The sequence below is a fragment of the Salarias fasciatus genome, chromosome 18, assembly GCF_902148845.1.
Source record: "Salarias fasciatus chromosome 18, fSalaFa1.1, whole genome shotgun sequence".
Classification (NCBI taxonomy): domain Eukaryota; kingdom Metazoa; phylum Chordata; class Actinopteri; order Blenniiformes; family Blenniidae; genus Salarias; species Salarias fasciatus.
Window position 1 is genome coordinate 26,340,089 of NC_043762.1, and position 23,543 is coordinate 26,363,631.

The following is a 23,543-nucleotide window of genomic DNA, read 5'->3' on the forward strand; positions in this document are numbered from 1 at the left end:
AACATCTCGTTAAACGCTGTAAAAAACGCACGTCTTGCTTGTTTAAAAAATGCGTTTTTTAAAGCCCGTTTTATTAAAAAACAGGCGTTTTTTTTACGCCGTCTTAAGGATCAGACGCGTTGGATTAGTGGCGAATTGTGACTCCTTTGGCTTTCCATACAGAAGCAAGATAAGTTCAGTGGCGGCGTAGGGTTGCCGGCGTAGGAACGACGTCGCTGCGACGGGGAAGCATACTGAGGCCTTTAGAGGGCAGAAGATGTTCTTCCATCCTGTTGGATGAGGGGTCAGTCAGATCATCTCCAGGCTCTGGCGAGTTGCAGGAGGACTTGTCAAGTTGTCCGGAATCGAACTCCTTTGTTATCTGTGCTTCCTGCTGATGGCCGCCGTCTTGTTGGAAGATGACTGTTGCCCCAGTCTGAGGTCCACATTGTTGTGTAGCAGCTAATCAATGGCAACACTCTGCGCAGCTGCAGTCAGCGTTCCCTGAATCCTGCCCAGTGTCGGAGGCTCTCCTGCTCACAGCATGATGCTGCCACCACCGTGCTTCACCAGGACAGGTACTGACATATTTGCCATTATCAGTCAAATAAAATTCATCTGGAGCCATAAAACCATGTTGAACCTTTACAGCGAGGTTACACAGCTCATAAAGACGTGGAGATAAGAGTTTGATCACTACAATTTGAAATACATGCTTTGTTGTATTTTTTAACAGCTCTGAACATGTTTAATGATGTTGTCATTTTAGTGGATTCAATCTCCTATATCTGTCAATTTACGTGTGTTTTCCATTTGTTCCATGCCTTGTTCCATGCCAGTTTTAATTTAAGTGTTGAAGTTGTATTGGCTCATTTTGGCTGTTTCGTCAGATTTTCTCTGTTTAGCCATTTTAGATGTATGAATTTATCTACTCTTTTTTTAGTTTCTAGCTAAACTTCATTCATTCTACTTTTTCCACCCTTTTTTAGGAGATAGAATTCATTTGATTTGAAGATTAAAAAAAAAAGTGTCTTCAAATGTAATTTGAGGAAAGCTTCAGGGAGCCGCTATGAATCCACCAGTTTAGTTTTGTACATATGTGATTTTTAAATTTTTTTTTAATGGATTTTTAAAGATTTCAAACAAACACCAGAATCACACTGATTATTAGTAACTGAAAACAGTCACTAGTAAAATTTTATTTAACAGTGAACAGTTGGTCTGTACAGAATAATGGAAATATCTTGATTATTTATAAGAACAGTCAAGTATTTTTTTACTAATCTGCTAAGAATGTGTGTACATAGATTTGTGATCTGCATGTTAGAGGTTGTGACGTTTTAGAATAAGGTCAGTCGTCTGTAAAAATGCTGGATTTGATTGTTTTTTGGGTCCTGATGATTCACACAAAGTTGTTTGGTCCACAGATCTGAACCATGTTTGCACTGATATAGATAAGCTGGGTCTTCCCAGAGCCTCAAAGTGATGAGAGAATGACCAAGGTGGACTTTACTGTTTAAACTAAGACGACTCCAAGTTGAGAAACTGCTTCAGTCATAAGGACGATGAAGCTGGTGTCAAATTACAGTTACTAGATGCCAGCAGACCTTCAAGTTTGTTGTTCTTGCATTTCAGTTAAGTTTCACATGTATGATTTTTTTATAAAGAACTTACTGAAAAACAAAAATGCTCAAAATAAATAACCTCAAAGTGACTTTTACCACTAAAACATTAACCAAATCCTCTCCTACACACACTATTTTTCAACCACTGACTGAACCATTAAGAGGGTGAGACAAACAAACACCCTCAAATGGAAAGCTGATTTATTTGGCCTGCAAAGTTTTTCTAATGAAAAATCACTTGATGTATTTGTGGCATAACTGAGGCTTTACGTCAAACCAGAGTGTGACGGCTGCCGTTTATCAAGTGCTCTCTCAACAGGAAAAAGCCTGTGGCTGGGAAAATCTGAGGCAACTTCTTGAGGAGAAATATATATAATATATATAGACTATTGATATAAATGGATTTTAATAGTTAGAAACAGACTATAAACAAACACACTTTGAGTCTGGAATGACAGACTTTGTACTGCGAGCTTTTTTTGAGTCCATGATGCTGCCTCCACCATGCTTCTCATAGAAATTCTTTACTTTTCACAATTTCATAAGCTTGTTTTTTTCTTCTTCTTAATGTTGTCCTGGAAGGCCAGGATCTGACCCGACATGTGTTAAAACATGTTTTCAAATCAATAGTGGATCAGTGTTTGTACTGATGAGCACTGTTAGCCTTAAAAAGACAACATTTCTGGTTTGATAATTCAGATTTTGGGGCTTTTCTGAGGGGAGTCTGCAGTTTTTCATTCAAATTAGGTGAATCTGTGAGGTGAAAGCAAGACACAGAATAGATACATGTCATACATATTTATTTACATTGCATGGAGTAAACAGGTTTCATAAATGACATAAATTGTGAAAATAAAAATATGACAAATAGAAACATGAAATTACTTCAGGTCACCATTTTTTCTGACATTCAATAATCAGCTCAATTTGACACGGTTTTAATTCTTGATGAAATCTTGGGCACTGGCAAAAACAATGTTGAGGAAATGTTTTCAAGACGAGGAGAGAAGGTGTGAAGACAACCTGAGCTCGAAATGGACGGAACCATCTGCTACACAACACGACGACACAAGATGAAACTTTAGACAGGTTTCAGGTCTCGTTCCTCCTCAGTTTATGTTGCACTGCATTAAAAATCTACCATTCGTACCAATAAAAAATTAAAAAAAAGAAGCTAACATACTGGATGGGACGGATGTGAAGAAACAAGTGGATCGGATTAGAAATGTGACTTTGTGGTGATGAGTCCCGATAGCAGCTCGTCTGTCCTCATTCAACATGGAGGAAGAAATGGCTGACGGCATTCCTGAGTGGTAAAGTAACACTGACGGCTGGAGCAGAGGCAACATGTTGCACACTTAACACCCGCATTTTTATAATGAAAATTCTCGGTTGTGCTGACGTAGTTCATGGCAACAAATAGCCTTCACACATTGTTTGCATATAGAGTATGATTCAGGCTTTATGGCGTTTCATAAGCGCTCGTATCGGTACTCGGTGTCACCAAGTAGCTACTTTTTTTTTTTTAATTTCCTCAGCTGGCTCCCCACAACTTCTATCTGCAGACTTTCTTATACAATATTTTTATTTTCCATCAACTGATCAACCTATACACTGTGCTTTTTGTTCCGATGTGATGACTTCCTGCACCACCATGTCCAACATCATAGCGTCACCTTTCGTTTTGTGCTCATGGGGGATCTGCTGCAAAAAGCCCCAAACTCCAGTTAGCATGCGTTATAAAGATCTGAGTCGATCAGGCGCTGTGCCACGTAACCCCTCTGCTGATACTGGTTAGATGTCAGTTAGCTTTAGCTTTAAATGCTTTGGCCCTCCGTTCTCTGCTGTGCTGCAGGCAATCAGCATTTAGAAGGAGAGAAAAAATAAAAACTCGCAGCACCCTAAGGAATGTAAGAGCAATGGCTTCATTCGGGACTCGTTTACATGACAACAGCTTCAAGTGAAAATGGAAGCATCTCATTGTGCTTTGGTTGTCTGCTTACACGACAATGGTGGAATGACTTTTACAAAATAGCAATAACAACTTTTGCCTCCAGAGTCCAGATTCTCTTGGTAGTTTTATAGCCGGGAGTCAATGTAATAACAATCCAACTTGGTCTCCAGTTCATGTGAATGTCCATTGTCCATGTTTATAGTGTATTGTTCTCTGCACGCGCCTGTGGTTTCATTACAAAAACAACCAACAGCGCCACCTCGTGGTCTGGCATGCTAACTGCTTCATTTTCAGTGTTTCGTAAAGAAACATTGTCTAAATTGCAGAGCTTTACTGAACTGAAAACACAAAAATGATGCTTTTTCACGTGAAACGCCATGTAATCCGGGCCTTTATCCATATGGCATTTGAAATGACAAGTTAAAAAAAGTTACTTTTATCAGCTGTGTCATGGAGCTATTTCATTGCATTTGTTTTTTTTTCTTCACAGCCTTTATCTTATGTATTTTCACTCTACTGTCATTTAGTATTTAGTGTATATAGTGATGATCTGCCAATCAGTGGACGAAAATATAGTCCATGAGTGATCAATTTCACTGGAAGGTGCTTCAGAATGTGTGTGCGCACACACAGCACGTTGTTGTTTTAGCAGTGTTCACGGAAAAAATTAATTCGGAGGGGTTTTGGCTCATGAGTGGACGTCTGGAATGGCTGGGAAATTTGTGGAAAGATCAACAAGAGCGTTGCATTGATCACTGGAATGGTACAAAATAAATCCCACAATCCATCAGCAATGGTCCGCCAACTGCAGCTAATAAACATCAATTTTCCTCTTCACCGCTGTCTCTGTCGTGATGAAGCTCATCCAGGATGTGCATTAAACAGCCTGACACAGAGAAGCATAAAGCACCGCTCTGCCGGAATATAATCGATTAATCCATATTACCAATCAACGACAGGATTAACATTAAAATCACATTAAAAGCTGACGTCTCTGGCCTACTCCTGCTTGGAGCGTCCCCTGAACGTGTCCATGAGGTTGAAGGCTCCCAGGTACTGGCCCAGCAGAATGCCCTGCTTCATGGGGAGGATGCTGCAAAACAAGAAAAGAAAGAAAAAAAAGAGAGAAATTAAATCAGTCAGCCACTCAAAACCTGAGTTATTTCCAGTAAACCTCCGAAGCCATCAAGGCTGAATGCTGGGTGTCCACCAAAAAAGCAATTAGTGTAAAAAACACATCTGCATTTCTATTTTTACCAGTTGCTATTTGATAATGATCTGAACAGATCCGAACCCTGGACTCCATCATGGACCTCGGTGTTTCATCCTAATCTGTGGTAAAAACCTTTGATAAGATCAGCAGACACGATACGACTCGATACAAGATCGAATTCTCAGTTTATTCAGCCAGTAGCTGCAGCCACGCTCCCATCACACCTGCGTAATATTTCACTGTCATCGCTTCTGCATTTCTTAATGTAATGTTTAAAATTATTCAGTAATCATTCTTATGCTGCAAATCTTTCACTTATTTATAAATATTCATACTGCACATCCTCACTGTGTCAGAACACATTCTGCACATATTTAGAATCTAATTGATCATCGTCTATTCTAAAGAACTTTATGATCTAACACTTCTCTTGTCTGCTATTTTTCACTCTACTTACGCTGTTGCAAAGAAGCAATTTCCCCACCGAAGGACTAATAAAGGTTTTCTTATCTTATGCGAGAAAAATCACAGAGAAAGCTTTTAAACAGACATTTCAGGTTGTTTATCAAAGGTTTTGTGCATTTAATGGGAATCGTCTCATAATTTCATAATGGAGAGTTTGCATGTTCTCCCTGAGTTTTCTTCCCACAGTCCATAAACAAACACCAGGGGTCCATAAACAAAACCCTCGACTCGCTTCGCAGCTCTTCAGTGACTACAAATCTTTCATCAATAACAATAAGCGTGTTGGAGTCGGGAGCCGAGACAAGGCTGGATAATTCGACACGTTATCAAAAGCCTGACTACAATGGCTTTTTATGCAAAACGAACCAACGTGACAGACAGACTCTGTTCCAGAGACAAAAATCTTTCTAATGGAGAATAATAGCTCCGTCCTCGGATGAATGGACAGAAGACAGAACAATGAGACGACACTTCTTGGAAACAAAGCGCAATTAAAGTAAGAAATAACGTTGAGATGCAGAAATCTGCAGTCCTGGTTATCAGAAACAAAGCGGTCACCAGACGGAGTTCAAACACGTCACGGTTCGGTTTCAGGTGATGGGCGTTTGGTCACCTCGATTCTCACACTTGATAAAGTTGAACCAGTTCAGAGTAATCACCAAAACCCATTTGATGCACCACTGCTCCTCTTTTCTACCAATTATCCTGCATTCCCAATTCAATGCTCGTTGACCTCGGGTGCTCAGAAACGTTCCTCCAGCAGTGTCAAAGAATATTTGAATATTAAAGAAAAATTCTTTTGGCTTGCACAAACACAAAACCATGTGACAGTATGAAATAATAAAGTGTGGAGATACTGTATTTGTGAAATGATGTCAAAATTATGAACAACACAATGGATTAAAGCATTCAGTCCATGAGTAACAGATTGAAATATAAGACCCAGATGTGCACGCTGGCCTGTTCTGACCCATCCACTCATCTTCTGTCCTCTCTTTAAACCACTCCGGTTGGTGAACTGGAGCCATTTTAATAGAGCTGTGGTTTCCCCTCAATTCACATCTTGTTTCACTGCAGTGCTGCCAGACCAGTCGTCCAATTCTGTCTTTTGATTCAGAAGATGTCTCTCGGTGCCGTCGCTGATGAAATCCCCACGGTTTTGCAATTTCACCATGAACCGTTCTCCCATTCACTCCTGGAAGACTCGTGCAGACTCGTTTTGTACCCAAGGAAAGTGACTGGGACTCTTCGTGTGCTGCACAGTGGTGCTCAGAGAGCCACATTACACAAAATGTAAGCCCTTGTAAATGATTCCTTCAACACGGCATGCAGACGTCTCCTGATAGGCCCATTATGGTGCTCCACGAGCCGGCTCCTGATAGGCCCATTATGGCGCTCCACGAGCCGGCTGCTGCCACACATCTGGGCCTGCCGCCATCAACAGGCCCCTAATCATTACAGCGCTGATGGCTCTAACTGCTGTGGCCACATAAAACCGCGGTTTGGGACCTTTGTGTGGTTGCAAATGGAGGGTGTAGACTGTCAGTGCATGGAGATTGCTGGTTGTTTAATTTCCCATGGTGCATTTCTCCACATCTAAATCTACACCAAGTACTGTTTATTCCCACATCTACGAATTTTGTTTATTGAGCCGTTCACCAGTTATTTAGCCCTCACGAGGTAAACAAACATATTGAACTCGTGACCGAGGCAGGAACCCAGTCAGACCTTTAAAAGACGAAAACTGTGAACCACAGACTGAAATCTGAACGACATTATTACGATAAAGGAATATCCTTTTCACTACACAAGAGAAGCAAGAGCACTTTGTTATCCTAAATATGAAAAGTGCTCTATAGTTAGATTTGATTTGATTTAATCCTGAAAAGACCATGTCCTAAAACCTTACTGTGATGCTAGAGAACCATCTCTAAAGTCTTTATTGTGGACCAGAGTGCTGCAGTCTCACTGTAGCCCCAGTGGTGGATGTGAGGTTGGTTTGGTCAAAGAAACAAGCCAAGTTTTTCTTTCCACCATTCAACATTTAAAGCATGAAGACGGCCTTTATTCAAGAATTACATAGCGACTGTGCCACTGCAGATTAAACACCTGCAAAGTGCAGTGTAATTTGACACCAGCATCACTTTCTTTCCGGCTGCTGCTCCTTCTGAAGCTCAAAACGAAATCTTTGTCCAGGTAACTTGGGCAAGGTCCAGGGTTCCCCGTCTTGACAGACATGCAGCTGAAGTTTCATTTTATTACGAACAGCCAACATTATATATAACCAGAAACAAAAGAAAGCTGACCCTTCTGAAATGTCCCCGTCTCGAGCATGAATTTGTGATTTTATGTGGTCTTACCAACAGCCAAGTCACAAGTCCGAGACATACGGTGTGATTCAAATGAAAATGTCTTTATTGAGCACCAGCAGGGTGGTTCAGGATTCCTCAGCTGTCTGTTGTAAACACCTGAGTTCATTCTGCTTTTGGCATCAGGGCTGGGCTCAGACGGGATCACTCCAAAAGTGGATCTTGCTTTATTTGAAGCCATTCCTTGTTGGATTCACTTACAGGTTCAGGTTTGATTTCTTTCCGAGAGAAATGCGACCCGTCATTCTGCCACTGCCCACACACTCCTGTCCACTTGCAAGAGAACCCAGACCCACGTTTTCAAGGGGACCAGAGTTCACCTGTTTGATCCAGATGAGGATCAAGATTGGACTTTCCCAGAAGGCCCCTGGAGTGAACTTTTGTCTAGATCAAATGGTCCTGCTGTGAAAGCAACCTTAGAGCTCATATGCAGTACCAGCATATCTTCCTGTTCAGAGGCACAGATTTATTTTATTGAAAAAAAAATACTTTCAGGAAAGAGGGGAAAAAAATTGTTTCACTCTTTAATCTTTTTTTTTTTTTTTTGAAGGGGGGATTTTGAAATGAACACAAAACATGACTGCTGCCATTACAAAAACCAATGTGGCTGGTCCTCCTCCAGACAAGGCCGCGGTGCCAAAATCCCCATTACAAACGCTGCACCTGAATGTGTTCATCTGTTTTTCCTACTTAGTAACAAGTACCAATCCTGACAGACATGAAAACCCTGATGGCTCCTGGAAAGAAGCTGATGGCCAAGCGTCTCTCTCGACTCATGGAGAGATCCTCCACGATCCATTCAGCCGTCCACCGGGCATTTATTTGATGACGGGATGGATAATTCTACAAACATGTGGGCTGCCAGAATTTAGCTTCTCAGTACAACATGGATACCTCTGAGCTTACTGCCAACTGACCAGCTATGCAGGTATGATGTGTTGTGCATGCAAGGACTGAAAGTAACATTTATTAAAAAAAAGAATAAAAGAGGCCCCTGAGAGACTGGCCTGTGCTTTCAAGACACAACAAATGTCTTGAAATCTGGTTTTATACAATCAAAATTATAACTCATTCCCAAAAAGTTGGAATAATGTATGAGGGGTGTAAATCCATCAAAATACACCGATATGACATGACGGAAAAATGGCATAATATAAGACCTTTAAATTGATTATATGGACAACGATTGAATACGTCGATACAGCAGAGTCTACCAAGTTATGATTTTGATTGGACTGGGTTCAAGGGCCTGCGATCATATATCTGCTTATTTAATGATATCAATTACATTTGAATCAATTTAAAAAAAAAAAGCAACTAAAATATCAGACACTTAATTCTAAAGTCCACCACACATTCAAGTGAAAAACTTCAAGCAAAAATACATTAAAAAAATGAATAAAAACAGACCTGCCCTCTATAAAGTGCAACATTTCTTGTTGAAGTGTTCATCTGTTCAATTAAAATGCTACTGTACCAATGTATGTTGAAAATTTTAATCATCCGTCTTACTTTTACTAGTGTTGGCGTCTATGTGTATTTATTTTTGTAGGTGCCCAGCCAGGTTCATTGTGTTTTCCCAAATATTTTATCTCATAATGGTATAGTTGCCATATGCTTGGACTTTTCTGCTGACCTGTGTTTTCTCCGAAGACCAAAATCCTTCCACACAGCCTGATTTATTCCTGGGACGGAAGATGAGGTCTTCTCCAAGATCGAAGGGGAGACTCCTTCGCTTGGGCGGAAATGACGACAGACGTACAATTCGGATTTCAAAATAAAAGTGTTCCCAAAAGATGGCTGTGTACATTGTTTTCACTTAGTGCCGACGTTATCTGATCGTTCATCATTATGTTGACACTCTGATCCAAATTAATGGATTATTACACTCCTAATGAAGGAAGGCAGGAATCTTTCAGGGACATCAGAGAGAAGGAGACATTCCTCTCTCCAGCTCTTTGAGTGTCAACATCTTTAATGTTACCTGAGAATAAGAAATGATTGTGAATACTTGCATCGTCTTCGCTCATATTCAACAAAACGGCGTCCCAGTTTTTTTGGAATCATTGCGGCAAAAAGCTCTTAGCATCCATAATGCATGTCGCAGTTTATTTTACAATTATTGGCACCAGTCCAAAGTCCACATCAAATGAAGGTTATGTTTCCAGTCCCATTAACAGTGGAGGAATTTTCCTACTTATTGGACTTTTTTCTCTCTTCTATATTTCAGTTCATCACTGCAGTGCAGTTTTAATTTCCCTCTCTTGTCCATTCTTAGCTCATTTCCAATCTTTTGTGGTAAAATAACGAAAAATTTAATGTAACTAAATGAACTTGGAACTCAAAATGCACAGAGATAAAGAGGCAAACAGAGAGGGGATGTTTTAAAGGCGGGGATTAAAAAAAACACAGCAAAGGGAAAGCTCAGCGATAACGGGTGAAAATCGAGAAAGGTCGTCACTGTCCTGACACGTCTGATCTGAGTCTGTTCAGAGATCAAGTAGAGCTGGAGGAAAACCCAACTGATGAAGCAGGTTTCTAAACATCTGCACAACCTTTCATCAATGAGCTGCAGAAGGAAATATGTTTGACCCAGCAATGAACCAATATATATTTAAAAAAAAAAAAAAGGTAAATTTCTACTGGTGTTCGGGTGATGCTGTGCTAAATGACCATGAATCTTTGGTCACAGACATCTAATCTTTGAGCCACACTGTTCTTTATAGAAGACCTCTGAAGGAGTTCTAACAAGATTAGCAGCAATTTTAAGACATATCTCTGGTTTAAAGCTCAAAGTGGTGGATAAATAAATTAAATTAGGGCCTATAATGGAGCATCAATCACCAGTAAACCCCAGTCAATTTGCACAGCTAACAATAAGTTTGAACATCAGTATGTTAGTTGCTCTTTCAGTTTGGCTCCATTTACGGCCAGTAGTTGACGTTAAAGTTCCTCTTCTAGGGTTGAGTTCAGTCTCTAAAGATCATTATGATACATGACTGATAAGCTCCACTTTATCATGTTTCTGTGGTGTGACTCAGGACACTGAAGCCGCCATGTCGACTGTACTTACTGTGGTCAAGGCAAAGTAAATAAACCACAAATCAACTGGGCAAACAAAAAGTCATGGTAGTTTATTACAGCGGTTCTTCTTTTCATAGTTCCATCCATTTCTTTTCAGCGTCACCCACAGTGCAGTTTCCCCAACATTTCAAAGAACTATTAAAACATTTCCCGTCACTCGGAGTGGTTCAGATCATTTCAATAAGCTACACAGACATTTAACTGCCATCACAAATTATCACCAGAAAGCTGCTCGTGTAAATCCCGATTCAGGCGCTACCCTGACGGGGACGACACCGCTGGGACTCAAACACCGGTTGTAACAGTCCAGAAAACAGATTGAGCAGTCGTGACTGACATGAGCACAGCTAAACATTCTGATCATGTAAATCTCCAGTCACAGTTTCCACCAGAAACCAGCTCAGCGTCTGTTTCATCTCAAGAGCCCGTCAGAGGATGTTCCAGTCCCGAAACGTTTCGAGGGGCCCATTCAGTGAAAATTGATCTGCAGCTCGTGTCGGTCGTGCTCCCAGGTAAAGTGCGACATCCCGACACACGCGGGCCTCGGGGAAGACGAGCGCCCGCTACTGTAACGCACGGCTCCGACTGACGTGAGTCAGACCGTCTACTTCGAGGGTCAATCCCAGGTAAGAGGCCAGGAGGGAGTTCTGCTTCCACTGGAGGACGCTGAAGAGGAGGACGATGGAGGGACAGCGTGAGATTATTCCACTCTTTCGTGCCACCTACCTGTTGGATGTGCATTTCAAAATTCCCCAATCTATTGAGTGTAGTGAGTCAAAGACCTGAGGATTCATCTGCTTTGGTGTGACACTGACTGAAATGCGCAGAAACTAGAAAGGAAATGAACACTTTTTAAAAGTATTTCTCACTCCTAATGCCTGCCTCATTTTTCATTTCTCAAACCTGATGTGAGCGTTTAAAGCACATCTGAAAAACAACTTCCAGCACTGACCCACGCAGCAGTCACTGAACTGAGACATCTGCCATCCTACATTCTGACCTCGAGGTTACTTTTGCAATATTTTACGCAATATCCTGAAATGTCAGGAAACTTCTGAAGTTGCAGTTAGAGAAGCTCACAGAGTGTGAGACGCATTATTGTAGCCATTAGTGAGATTTTCAGTGATCTGAACTATAACGTGGTCTGAATGGGATCCGTTGAGGAACTGGACACTTCACCAACACGTAAAAACACTCCTGAAGACCAGCTAGTTGTCAGAAGTTTGCTTTTGTCAAAATGTTTGCCAATCATTCGTTTCATGTTGAAATGCTGATTTCAACCACTGAACATGTGACCCCTTTGATAAGCCCCGCCCTCATCAACTGATCCATTCTGTACCTGGCCTGTCAGTGGCTCATCATCATGCAGTTCTTATGCCTGAATAAATGCACTTTACTGAATATGTGTGGACATTTTTATCATTTCAGCAACCGCAACAATTTACAAGATCTGCCGTATGCATCCACTTGTTCATACGGTCATTCACACACCAATGCCTGCCATGAAGGGTCCTCTCAGACCAGAGTTCATTGCTCAACCCAGAGACATGATTTGGATTAAGACCACCTAAGTCACCAGAGAAACGCTGGCTCAAACTCCCAGTAGTTCATCCAACACCATCCCAAACATGAGCCCAGTTGACTGAACAGTCATTTCAGAGCAGCTGAATCCCATCAGCTGGACTTGGTCGTATGTCTTGAAAGACGTTTCGAGGTTTGATCTCTTATTCAAGACGTGTGAGTGTTTCAGGAACTGCTGATTTCCACACAGAGTCAACAAAATGCTTCTCACACCAAAACACAAAGCTCCGGTCGTCTCGATCTGCTGTGTTCTAACAGGACAATGAGCTCAATGGAGTCTGCATGCGGCAGATCTCTGTCCACAGATTCACATCATGAATGACAGATTCTGTCGTATCGATATGGAGGAGAGGCAACGAGGAAGGTTCCAGCACCCTGTGAAGGTCAAAGTCCAACCTGCTGCTGGCAGAGGAAGTCTGCCTAATCTTGCTGAGGTGAAAGATTACATTCAAGATGGAAGATTAGAGGTGCTGTTAATCTGTACACACCGAGGCGCAAATGGAAAAACAAGAAACAAATTAAAGAGGCAAAACCAGCAGAGCCAATGGAAAGTAGGGATGCACTGATACCAGTTCTTTAAAAGGACAAATACAAAAACTAATCATTAGGTCCTTGCTGATACTGAGTACATGATGATACATGAACGCTGTGCGTTGATGCTACACACACCTCCGACAGCTTCGGTCTAAGTACTGTGTCTGCAGTGCATGTAGGGCGGAGTGCAGACACCACGGTGGACGCCACGGCAGCGCCGCATGCTCCAGCTTGCTGTTAATGAGTCATAATGGTGGCATGTAGTGTTATTTGCCGGCTTGCATCGGGGATCTTTTACGGGTTCTGGTATCAGTAGATGTGCGTCCCTACTGAAGGCTGGCTGCACTGCAGTGAGGAAGAGGAGAAAGTGAAGACAGAGACTCACTTTTTCAGCGCCGATATGATGTACATGCTCTTGGGCATCAGCAGGTAGACCTGGTCCGTGAGCACGGCCTGGACGATGTTCTTGGCGACGCTGTGAGGTTTCAGGATGGGCATCAGCGTCGGCCACCTGGCGAAAGGAAAAAACAAACAAAAAAAAACACAAATTTAAATTCAGAAGTTTTTCCTTCAGCTAACTTTCCCAGATCTCCAGGCTCTTTTCCTTCACCTTAAGTTTAATATTTCTGTAAATTTGTTTGAGTATTTATTAGTTTGAAAATGCTGCTGCTTATGTTGGATTAATTGATTTTAAACAGTTTATAGATTTTTTTAATATAGCTCGCCAGACCCAAACACACCCTCCACTATTCTTCTGATTGCTTTAGCGTGGTCTCAGCTGGTTACACATATATCTAATGCAGTTAGGAGTTCTTTTCATTTACTAATTAAAATGAATTGTTTGCATTTTGAATGGTTAAAAAAATTAATCATCCTGTTCAAGAAAAAAAATAAGCCAGCGGTTCACAAAAAGAAGCCGCAGTAGAATAAACATAAGGAGACAATTTTAAAAAGTTTTTTTTTTAACCTTCTAACTAGCAGTGAAAAAGTTATTTATTTCATTAAATATAAAGAAAAGATGAGGATAAGTGCTGGAAGAAAAGAGCAACACTTTGTTAGATCACTGAAAGGCTTCCATTAGGCTTTGCATTATAGAAATAAATGTGAAAACTAAGACCCTGCTTACACAACGTTTCAAGTGAAAACGCATCGTTCCTGTGGCTCGGCCACAGGGGTGTAAATCTAACAATATGAGCTGAAAGTAACCTGCCTCCTCTAAGCAGTCGCACTCTGGATGAAACGATCAGTGTTGAAATGGTTCAAATGTCACCTGAACATCTCATTATAGCCTAATGGCTCCTCGGCTTTTCCACACGACTGCAAGTAAAAGTTTCTCAAGCCTTTCGTGGTTCCAGTATGTTAAAGGAAGAATTCCTGCGTCACAGCGCTTTCCTCCCTTTCAGATGTTTTGTGTTTATTTTCAGGGTGGACGCAGCGATGTGAAGACCAGGAAGTGACAGGTCAGGTGTGTGCGGACGTCACCAAGCATGTGTCCCGTTCGCTTCGGGGGCTGCCGGACGCAGGAAGGCGGGGGGGGGGGACGTAAACCGGGACCGACAGAAGTCCGACTGCACCTTCAACACATCACCTCAGGACATTCAGCAGTGAGTGGGTTTTAGAGAGATGTGGGGAGAGGAGCCACACTGCCAGACTCAGAGGCAGGGATGTATTCTTCTTGAATAAATCCAGCAGGAATTTGGATTTATTAGAAGCTATTTTCTTCTTTCTGTATTAACTCGGCCCAGGGTTCAGCCACAAGAGCTGACATGAGGTGACCTGGACACCGATACTCAAACTGAGGGCCAATTAAGAGCCACCGTCTAACCTCAGAAGGATATATAATTAGTCAGAGGAGGGATAAAGCAGAAAAGAAGCACTTTAATAATCCCAGGCGGAAATTCTTGATATGTTAGAATACCTGTACGGGTTTTTAAACGATGAGCAATTCACAGAGTGCTTCATCCCAATAATAGCAGAAAGATAAAAACAGACGTCAGTAAAAATATAAGTATATATAAAACAGGAGTAACATCTAAGATACGGAGCAACAAAAACACACACAAACAAAAACCATAAGTAAAATGGCAGGTCAAGGCCTGTCAGAATGAAAAACAATGCTCTGTTTGGGTCATCGGGGTGAAGGAGATCGACAACATACCACAAAGCCTGAAAAGTTAGCATTGATGTTTTAAAATGAGCACAAAAAGTGAGAGGTGCTGTGGGATCTCCCGCTTGTTCCTGTTACGACTGAAGACATTTAAAAGAGGACTGGCTTTAACCAGCAAAAAAAGCATTACAATAATCTAAACTGCTGGTTATGTGAGTCAAACTGGAGCCTCTTGCAGACCTTCTGTTAGGCACAATTTTTCTTGCACAGTCTGAGTTTTGGTTTTGAGATGGACTCATACTGAATCCAGTCAGTGGCGAGGAGCTCTGCTCTGGAGTTCAGTGGCGAGGAGCTCTGCTGTGGAGTTCAGTGGCGAGGAGCTCTGCTCTGGAGTCACCGGAGCTTTTAGGAAATACTATTCTTGGGATGAGGCACTAAGGGTTGTAGTGAGCTGGACAGGAGAGCGTGAGTGAGACAAGAGGTGTGGCCAAAGTTGAAAAATAATCTTGAGAGGTTTTGATGACCTTTCGCTACTTACCTCAGAAAATTATGGTTAATGATTAAAATGTAGTTTTTATTCACCTAACGGAAAATTTGGTATAGTTTAATCGTGATTTCCTGAAAAAGACAAGAAAAAAAAAAGGCGCAGAGCAACAGGAGCTTAAACAAATCATATAAAATTAACTATATTTTCATCATTGAGCAAAACAGCACCACAGATGATCCTCCCGAAGCAAAGCTTTCAGCTTGTTTTCTGCTGTACATATTGACCATTCTGAGACTGAATACTGCTACAGCTTTTTCCTGTGAGACATTTCGTCACTTACAGTAGTAATGAAGTATTTGTTTTCTTTTCTGTAGTACCGTAGCAGGGTTCTGTTGTCACACAGTGACACCTAGTGGTCCAACATGATATGTACCAGTATACTTCGCTGTATCAGTTGCATGATGTGGGAAAAGAAAAAACAAGGCGTGACTTTGGCCACGTTTAGATCACCACTTGCATCATTTATGTGGTTTTGTTCCAGAAAAGCCGTTGTGTAAAAACGTCGTCTTACAGTCTGGATGATTTGGTATATGGTTGACAGTCAAGGGGTTCAAGACAACATGAACTCCAGTTCCTCAAAACATTTTTATTCCATCATCTTCCTCTAGAGGGCGTCGCTGTCACTGCTAATCCCTCGAAGCTCTGAAGTGATGAGTCAAGTCGTATCAAACCTGTTCCTGAGCCGTTAGTCCTGAGCCCCGGGCTGCGGCTGGTTATTAGCTTTCTGTGTGACAGTTACACACGAGCCAACACACCCCGGGAGGAGGAAACAGACACTAACCTATTGATACAGGTCGTACGATCATCGACGGCATGGCGTGAAATTCTGATGGAGAACCAGAAGAGCTCGGTTCACTCATTATCTTACAGTCACTCTCTCTAGATAAAAAAGGAAAAAGGCCGTTCCAGTGAAAATAAGATGAAAAGAGATAACCTGTGAAAGCAGTTTATTTAATCTGCCACTAGCCAAGCGGAGATAATAGCCAATCACTACAAGCCATCAGGGCACTGAGAGGAGCTCTATTGACTCCCGGCTTCAATAAGTGCTGTCAGTGTGGCTAATGGCGTCCCTGAGTGGCGGTCGGTGCTGACGACCTGACGGCTGCCCAGCTCTGCAGGTAATAGTGGATATCACCGCCATCTTACTCGCCATCACCGCCATCAGACGCACCAAGTTCTAAAAACATTCCTACACTGACCATCTGAGATTTGACTCGACGGACAATCCAGTTCAATGTGTGGACGGAGTGAGGAAGAGGATCCAAAACAACCACCAGGAAACAAATAAAGCAAACTGAAGCAAATGTTTGAAGGGGCAAAATTGACCTTAAGCGACAGTGTAAACTGCACAAAATAAATCAATAGACTTACCTCTTTAGTTCAATGGTTTCTCTTTGGTGAGCTAAGGCTTATTTAATTTTGGATTTATTGGATTTTTACTATGTTCCTCAAACTTCTAGCTGTGTAACTTACATTTGAATAAGCCTGATTCTACTTTAATTATGTATATGCATTCTCTTACCTATTTATCTGTATTCTACTGACTAATGTTTTTATGTATTGCTTTTTATGATTGCTTACTCTATGTACTCTATTCACTATCTTTGACTTTTATTCTTGTGTACTATTAAACTTTATGACTGTTTAAGTAGGCATGGACCCCAGGAAGATTAGATGTCACCCTGGTGGCAACTAATGGGGATCCATTCACATATAAATAAATAAATAAATAAATAAATATCTGGTTAGCTCCACACTCATTACAAACATCTGCACTGACTCCCTGTGCTAAATCAGTTCATCTCTGCAGTTCACAGCTCCAGTTCCGACTAAGCTGCTTCAATTATAAACCATTTTCAACCTGCAGCACTTCAGAAACATTTTTAAATGATATCTGGTGGTTTTATCTTCTGATGAAAAGGACGATCGGGAGAAAGCAGTGTTTACTTCAGATGAATCAGTAAATGATGTGACTTCAGCTGAGCTGAATAAATAAATAAATAAATCAGTCTTCTGTAGGACAAGAGACAACAGTAATAAACAGTTCTGTAGCTGGCTGTCGGTAGAAAGACCTACTTTGTTTGGCATCCATCGAACATTCCCGTGTTAATGAAGTATGGGCACACGATGGTGGTTTTCACGCCGTCCTTTCCGATCGCCAGCAGCTCCAGACCCACCGACTCCGCAAAACCAACGGCGCCAAACTTGCTGGCACAGTAGTCTGCCGAGAGGAGACACACAGAGGAGACACAGTTCATGCTGGGACCATTTAATAACCCGGAGATGACCTCCACCCCGTGATGAAGGACATACCTGCTAATCCATTGACTCCGATCAGTCCAGCACTGCTGGCAATGCTCACCAGGTGGCCGTGGTTTTTGGCGATCATCGCAGGGAGGAAGGCCTTGTAGGTCTGAGAGGACCCAAGAAAAGCAGGTGAATTAAACAAACAACTGATGTTTCATTTCATACATTACAGACCGACTTCACTGAATGCTTCCAAAATCATCCAGACTAACGAAATGACGAGCCAATCCATAGTGTTTGCGTAAAGAAACATGGATGTCAAAGTCTGATCTAAGTGTGTGTGTGTGTGTGTGCGCGTGCGTGTGTCACCACACCCACCCAGAAGTGAGCCATGGTGTTGACCTCCATCGTCTTCTCGATCAGCGAATCCGGAGCGTCGATGAACTTCTTCCCCGTCACGATGCCAGCGTTGTTCACCAGGATGTCCACGTCGCCCACTTCCCGCTTCACCTGCAGCAGACAAACCAAAGACAGTCGAATCGTCTCTGTGACCTCTGTGGTCCATCTGTACTTCAGAAATTAAATAGTAAAATCTATTTCTAACTCAAGAATTGAAAATTAACGAGACAGCTGATCTGAAAATCAAACATTTATCATTCTGAGTCTATTTTGTTTGACTGATTTCTGAAAATGTCCTAAACCGAACAGGTTTGTCAGGACAGAATCAGAGATCCAACTGAGCACCTCAGTCTTCGTGAAAGACTGGAGGACATTTTTATACACCGTTTTCTGGCATTTAAAAGTCAAACTGATGATCAATAACTTGACTTTTTTTCCCACAGAACTGGAGTTAACAGGAGGTTTAGGATTAGCGAACCCAGAGAGAAGCAAAACACTGCATGAAATCGTTCTGTATAAACAGGAAATATGACAAAATGAGATGACAGTGACGTCTCTGAAGCACTGCGACTCCATTCCAGGATAAAAGAGCCAAAACAAGGTTACGCAAACCTGCAGCAGCTGAACAATGTTTATTTTCTGAGGATCAATCTTGTGACCATTCCAGCCTGATAAGACTTAAGTGTGTGTTTCAGGCTTAAAATCGTTCTGTGAACAAAATCGATCACTTGCAACAACCAGGAGAGCAACAAGTTCCACAAACGAGGCAACAAAAAGCACCTGAATCGTGTTTATCTGCCTGATTGGATATATTATACGACACTTTATCAGAGGGCTACAGCCAAATCGTGACACAAATGGACTGCTAACATAGCACCATAATAATCTTATTTGTTATGATGCAAAGCATATGTGAAGGAAATGTCTATATTTCAAACAAAATCAAACAATTTCTTTGCTCTGACTCCGAGGCTAATCTAGTCTAACATCTGGAGACATTGATCTGGTGCATGTGCAACGTCTGACAGGCCAGGCAGGGTCACCGATCTCCTGCCCGTTTCCAGCGTGTGTGAAAGCACTATCAGGCTTTTCTCTGTTGGCATCCATTCAAAAAGGGTGTGGTGGCAATACACAGCACTAAATTAATTCCCCGCTCAAGTGCCTGGTAGCTGCCGTGCATCACTTTGGTCCACTTAGCGGTGCGTCTGTCTCCGAGAAGCTGCAGTTTATTGCTGGTTGGCAGAGAGCTTAAATCTTCACCATACATTATTTACCAAGTGCCAGACGTCAATGTCCGATCTGTCTGTTGTAACCCACAACGTCCTCGAACCAATTTCTATTGACTGGAGGCAAATGCAGCTCAGCCCACAATGCAATAAACTCACTTCCAACATCTGTCCGGAAAAACAAAGACTTCCTGATGGAGACATGTGAGACTGAAATTGATTCTAAGTATCTAAAAGAATGGATAGTCAGGCTTAGAAGATGCTCCATAAAGATGTTTCCAGGTGTATCAGGTCTGAGTGAACACAGATCTGCAGGAGGCTGAAGGCTCCTGTACAGACTCACCTGGTCGGCCACTCGGTAAACCTCGTTCTTGTTGCTGCAGTCACACAGGTAGAAGCGGACCTTAATGGCGCCGCACTCCTTGGCCAGCTGAGCCGTTTCCTTCATGCCCTCCTGGTTGATATCCCACAGCACCAGCACCGTGCCCAGAGCCGCAAACTCCTGAGCCATGAGGCGGCCGATGCCGCTGCCCGCCCCCGTGATCAGGACCACCTCCCCCGCCACGCTCTTCCTCCTCCGGGGCACGAACAGGTGGATGAACGCCTCGATGTTGTACCAGAAGGACAACAGGATGACGCGCAGTGTGTCCAGGAAGAAATTCATGATTGGTCTGAGGAATAGAGGAGAGAGAGAGAGAACGAAGTATTAGAAAGAATCGGTCCAATCAAGTTTAAATTCTAACTTCATGAAGCCAAACACTGGGTCTGATATCCTGTATCCAGGTCTTAAGAAGAAGAAGTGAACCTGATAAAAACATCACAGTACAGAGACATACACTGAACACAGGTCAGTGAAAATTACGCAAGATACGTTACATAACTCACGAGGGAAAGTCAACAGTTTGTCACAGTTACAGATAAAGAGTTAATGGCTTCCAACACTGTGATGGCTTTAGATAATTAGATTTATTGTTTTTACAATATCAAGACTGACTGAACTGTGATAATTCATGTTTCCACACGCTGTTCATTCTGGAAAATCCAGCATCTATATTTCAGAATTCATTCAATTTGGAATTTAGAATTTACTGACAGCCCTAATTGTGTCAATAGAAGCAGAAAGATGTGGAAAATACAGGCTAATACTGGACCAAGAGAGACATTTCTGTGATGTGATTGACACTGATTCTAAATTTTCATTTAGTATTGATTTACGTAGGTACCCTGTATTCTTTGTTGCTTTTATAAAGCTTCAATTTCAGAATGGAGAACATTTCATGCCATCTGACCTATTTATGTTCCTGATTTTACAGTTTCACTCCTCTTCCATGACATTTTGACATTTTTTGTTTTGCATTTTAGCTTTTTTATCCATTTTGACTGGTTTGAAGCAGTTTCTGCATGTTTCTTTAGAGCCAGTTTATCACCCCTTCTCCAATATGTGGTAGTTTTAGTGATTTGTCTCATTTTTCGCCAAGAATCCTTCTGAAAATTACTCTGGTTTGTCAACTTCACAATAGGTTAAATGTTTATTCACATTTAACTTTGTGAAATCTTCATGGATCTAGCACAGAGGGGCTGAAGAACCACAGGCTGCAGATTCCTCGGCTTATAAAACACCATGTGGGTTTGTGGGTGATCACAGCTGCACCAGCATGTCTTCTGTTTTGGGTTAAGTGTGAAAAATGTTTGTGTCAGCATAAAGTGAACTGGCCTACTGCATGTTATGTTTTTTTTTTTTGTTAACTCTTTAATATCCTCTTAATCAAAACCAAAGTTCTTGAAAGTATCTAAACAGGACATTCCAAACCAACTGTAGCATCTTGAAAACAGACACTAAAATTTTAAGTGCAGTCTTTAAAAAGTAAAGAAAGACTTTGATTCCCCAATATACACTATTTAAAAGTGATTGAATGTATGAGGTGCACATAGAATTTTTAAACCAACATAATATTCTTTTATTATTCGAACCAAACCTTTTTTTTTTTTTTTAAATGCTTTCTCAGTTTGCTTTAAGAAAAAAGCTTCAGTAAACAGTTGAACAACAGGTTAAACTTTGATCCAGAAAAAGGAGCCAGGCACAATCTCTTAGATAAAGACCTGCTCTGACTAGACTGTCACAAAAATATGACAGACTGAATAAGACATAGCCCCAAGATCAGTTCAGAAGAAAACTAAACCTGTTTTTCTTATTGACAAACAAGCTGGACATAGTCGTGTTTGTAAATGACAAACATGAATTGTTTTAATTGGATATGTGCATACAAAATTATCAGTCACAGCTGTGAAACATGACAAGTTAAACTAAGTAGGTAAAATCTGACAAAAAACTTAGTATCGGGTTATATAATCATGACTGTTTCACTGTAAAAAAACACAGAGTGTTAAAGAAAAGGGGAACAGAGAGTGATCTGATGGGCTCATGAGGATCAGGTGTGTGGAGCTCAAACATCATTCCATAATAACCGAGCTCTGTTACATAACTCCAGCAAATTAAATCAAGCAAATCCACGAGAATAAAACCCTCCGGCCGGCTGGAGGAGTTTCATCAATGAGTGAATTTACTCCACTTACCGAGTCACGGATCGCGTGTTTTCCCTGCAGCTCCCACTTTGTCAACTTTCACCGCGACCTTTACTCTCCGCTCCAGCGACGCTTACGAAAACACGGTGCCCGCTTTAACGGAGCGCTGCCGGGAGGAGAAGGACGCGGGGCGGCCGAGGAGGGGGACACCGGGGCCGGAGGGAGCCGGGGGACGTTTACCGTGTAGCGGCGGCGGCGGCGGCAGCGGCGGAGGAGAGTCACGCGTTTCTGTAGCCCGCGGCTGGAAGAAGGAGAAACGCAGGATGTTACTCCAAACTCAGCGAACACTCCGGGATACGCCCGGCGCGGCACGTGACGGGAAATTAACCAATCACAAGCCTGTGCGTCTGCTCCTGCGCGCAAAGCATAATGGGACATGTAGTTCTCCCCGAATTAATCGATATGATATATTCAGTTTTCTTCACCTCAAACACCACACTGCAAGTCAAGGCTACAGGAAATAAAATAAAATAAAATAAAATAAAATAAAATAAAATAAAATAAAATAAAATAAAATAAAATCAAATAAAACCAAAATCAGGGTCAAGGTTTAACCTCGAATCCCTAGACTGCCACAGCTCCACCCAAAATCACACATATTTTTCAACATGTGTGTAAGGGGAGGTCGACATACATGAACTGTGATGAGCAGAAACAAAAGGAATGTAGGATGGAATTTAGACTCGCTATGTCAGCGTCCTGCCCCCTGCTCGCACATCCACACAGATTCAATGACTTTTATACTTTCAAATTTTCAACTTCAGTTCCCCCAAAAGCCATATCTGGACACCATATCTCAAGCAAAAATTAATGAATAAATTAATTAGCAAATCCATCATTCATCCTCTCCTCCAATTTTAGACTTACTCAAGAAGAGTTAATGCAGTTAAAATGTCAGTATCACTGTCTGATGAATTGTTTACTCAATATGGAATCATAAGTTTGAAAATGACTGCATCGTCTTCATTTCAAACATCAGACGGACAAACTTTTTTCATATTAGCGTTGTAAAAGCTCGTCTCATCCATGGTGCATGCTGCGTTTATATTTACAGTCATTGGCACCAGTACAAAGTTCACATCAAATCAAGATTAAGTTTTCAGTCGCATAATCTCACAGTCTGACATCAGTGTGAACTACGGTAACTCTCATGCACTCTCTCTTTAAGACATTTTCTTCTCGCCCATCGACAGTGTGGCTTTTACATCCTCTTCTCTCATTCTGTAATTCAGTTAACCCACGTTGTGCAATGTCTTTTCCGCTTTTCACCTTCCTGTCTAGTAATAAAAAGGTTGTATAAATAAATGAACTTGGGCCTGAACGTGGCTGCAACAGCAAAAAAAAAAATCAGCAGAAGTACACTGAGATGTACATAAAGATAGAACGAAAAAAAAAAACAGCATCTGGAATGGTTTAAGACTGTGAAGTGGAGACTGGCTGCCCAGCTGAGGAGGCCCGGGTCATGTTTCTGCTTCCTGATGCATATTCCTATAAAATCTAGATCAGGGATGTCAAACATAAGGCCTGTGGTCCAAAACCGGCTCAAGATGAAATTAGTCTGGATTTTATTTCCCCTGAACTGAAATGTGTTAGATACATCTAATGTACATAATATATACAGTAGTCAGTG

The 23,543-nt window shown here is 41.7% G+C and overlaps 1 protein-coding gene across 1 annotated transcript; it reads right to left on the bottom strand.

Annotated features, from left to right (window-relative positions):
* Window positions 1-2,387: 2,387 nt before the first annotated feature.
* Window positions 2,388-22,190, bottom strand: sdr16c5a (short chain dehydrogenase/reductase family 16C, member 5a). Its single transcript, XM_030115923.1, has 7 exons — window positions 21,905-22,190; window positions 19,674-20,001; window positions 18,084-18,215; window positions 17,772-17,871; window positions 17,535-17,679; window positions 13,190-13,315; window positions 2,388-4,651 (listed from the first exon to the last, which is right to left on the bottom strand). The coding sequence occupies exons 2-7, from the start codon at window positions 19,992-19,994 to the stop codon at window positions 4,558-4,560; spliced, it is 918 nt and encodes a 305-aa protein (XP_029971783.1). The 5' UTR covers window positions 19,995-20,001; window positions 21,905-22,190; the 3' UTR covers window positions 2,388-4,557.
* Between the last annotated feature and the right edge of the window lie 1,353 nt (window positions 22,191-23,543).

Excerpts from the sequence above, each read along its gene's own strand:
- sdr16c5a (XM_030115923.1), bottom strand. The coding sequence starts at position 19,994 with ATGAATTTCTTCCTGGACACACTGCGCGTCATCCTGTTGTCCTTCTGG. Across the intron at positions 18,216-19,673 it reads TTTACCGAGTGGCCGACCAG|GTGAAGCGGGAAGTGGGCGA; the intron begins GTGAGTCTGTAC and ends TGTCTGCTGCAG. Across the intron at positions 4,652-13,189 it reads ATCATATCGGCGCTGAAAAA|CATCCTCCCCATGAAGCAGG; the intron begins GTGAGTCTCTGT and ends CTTGTTTTGCAG.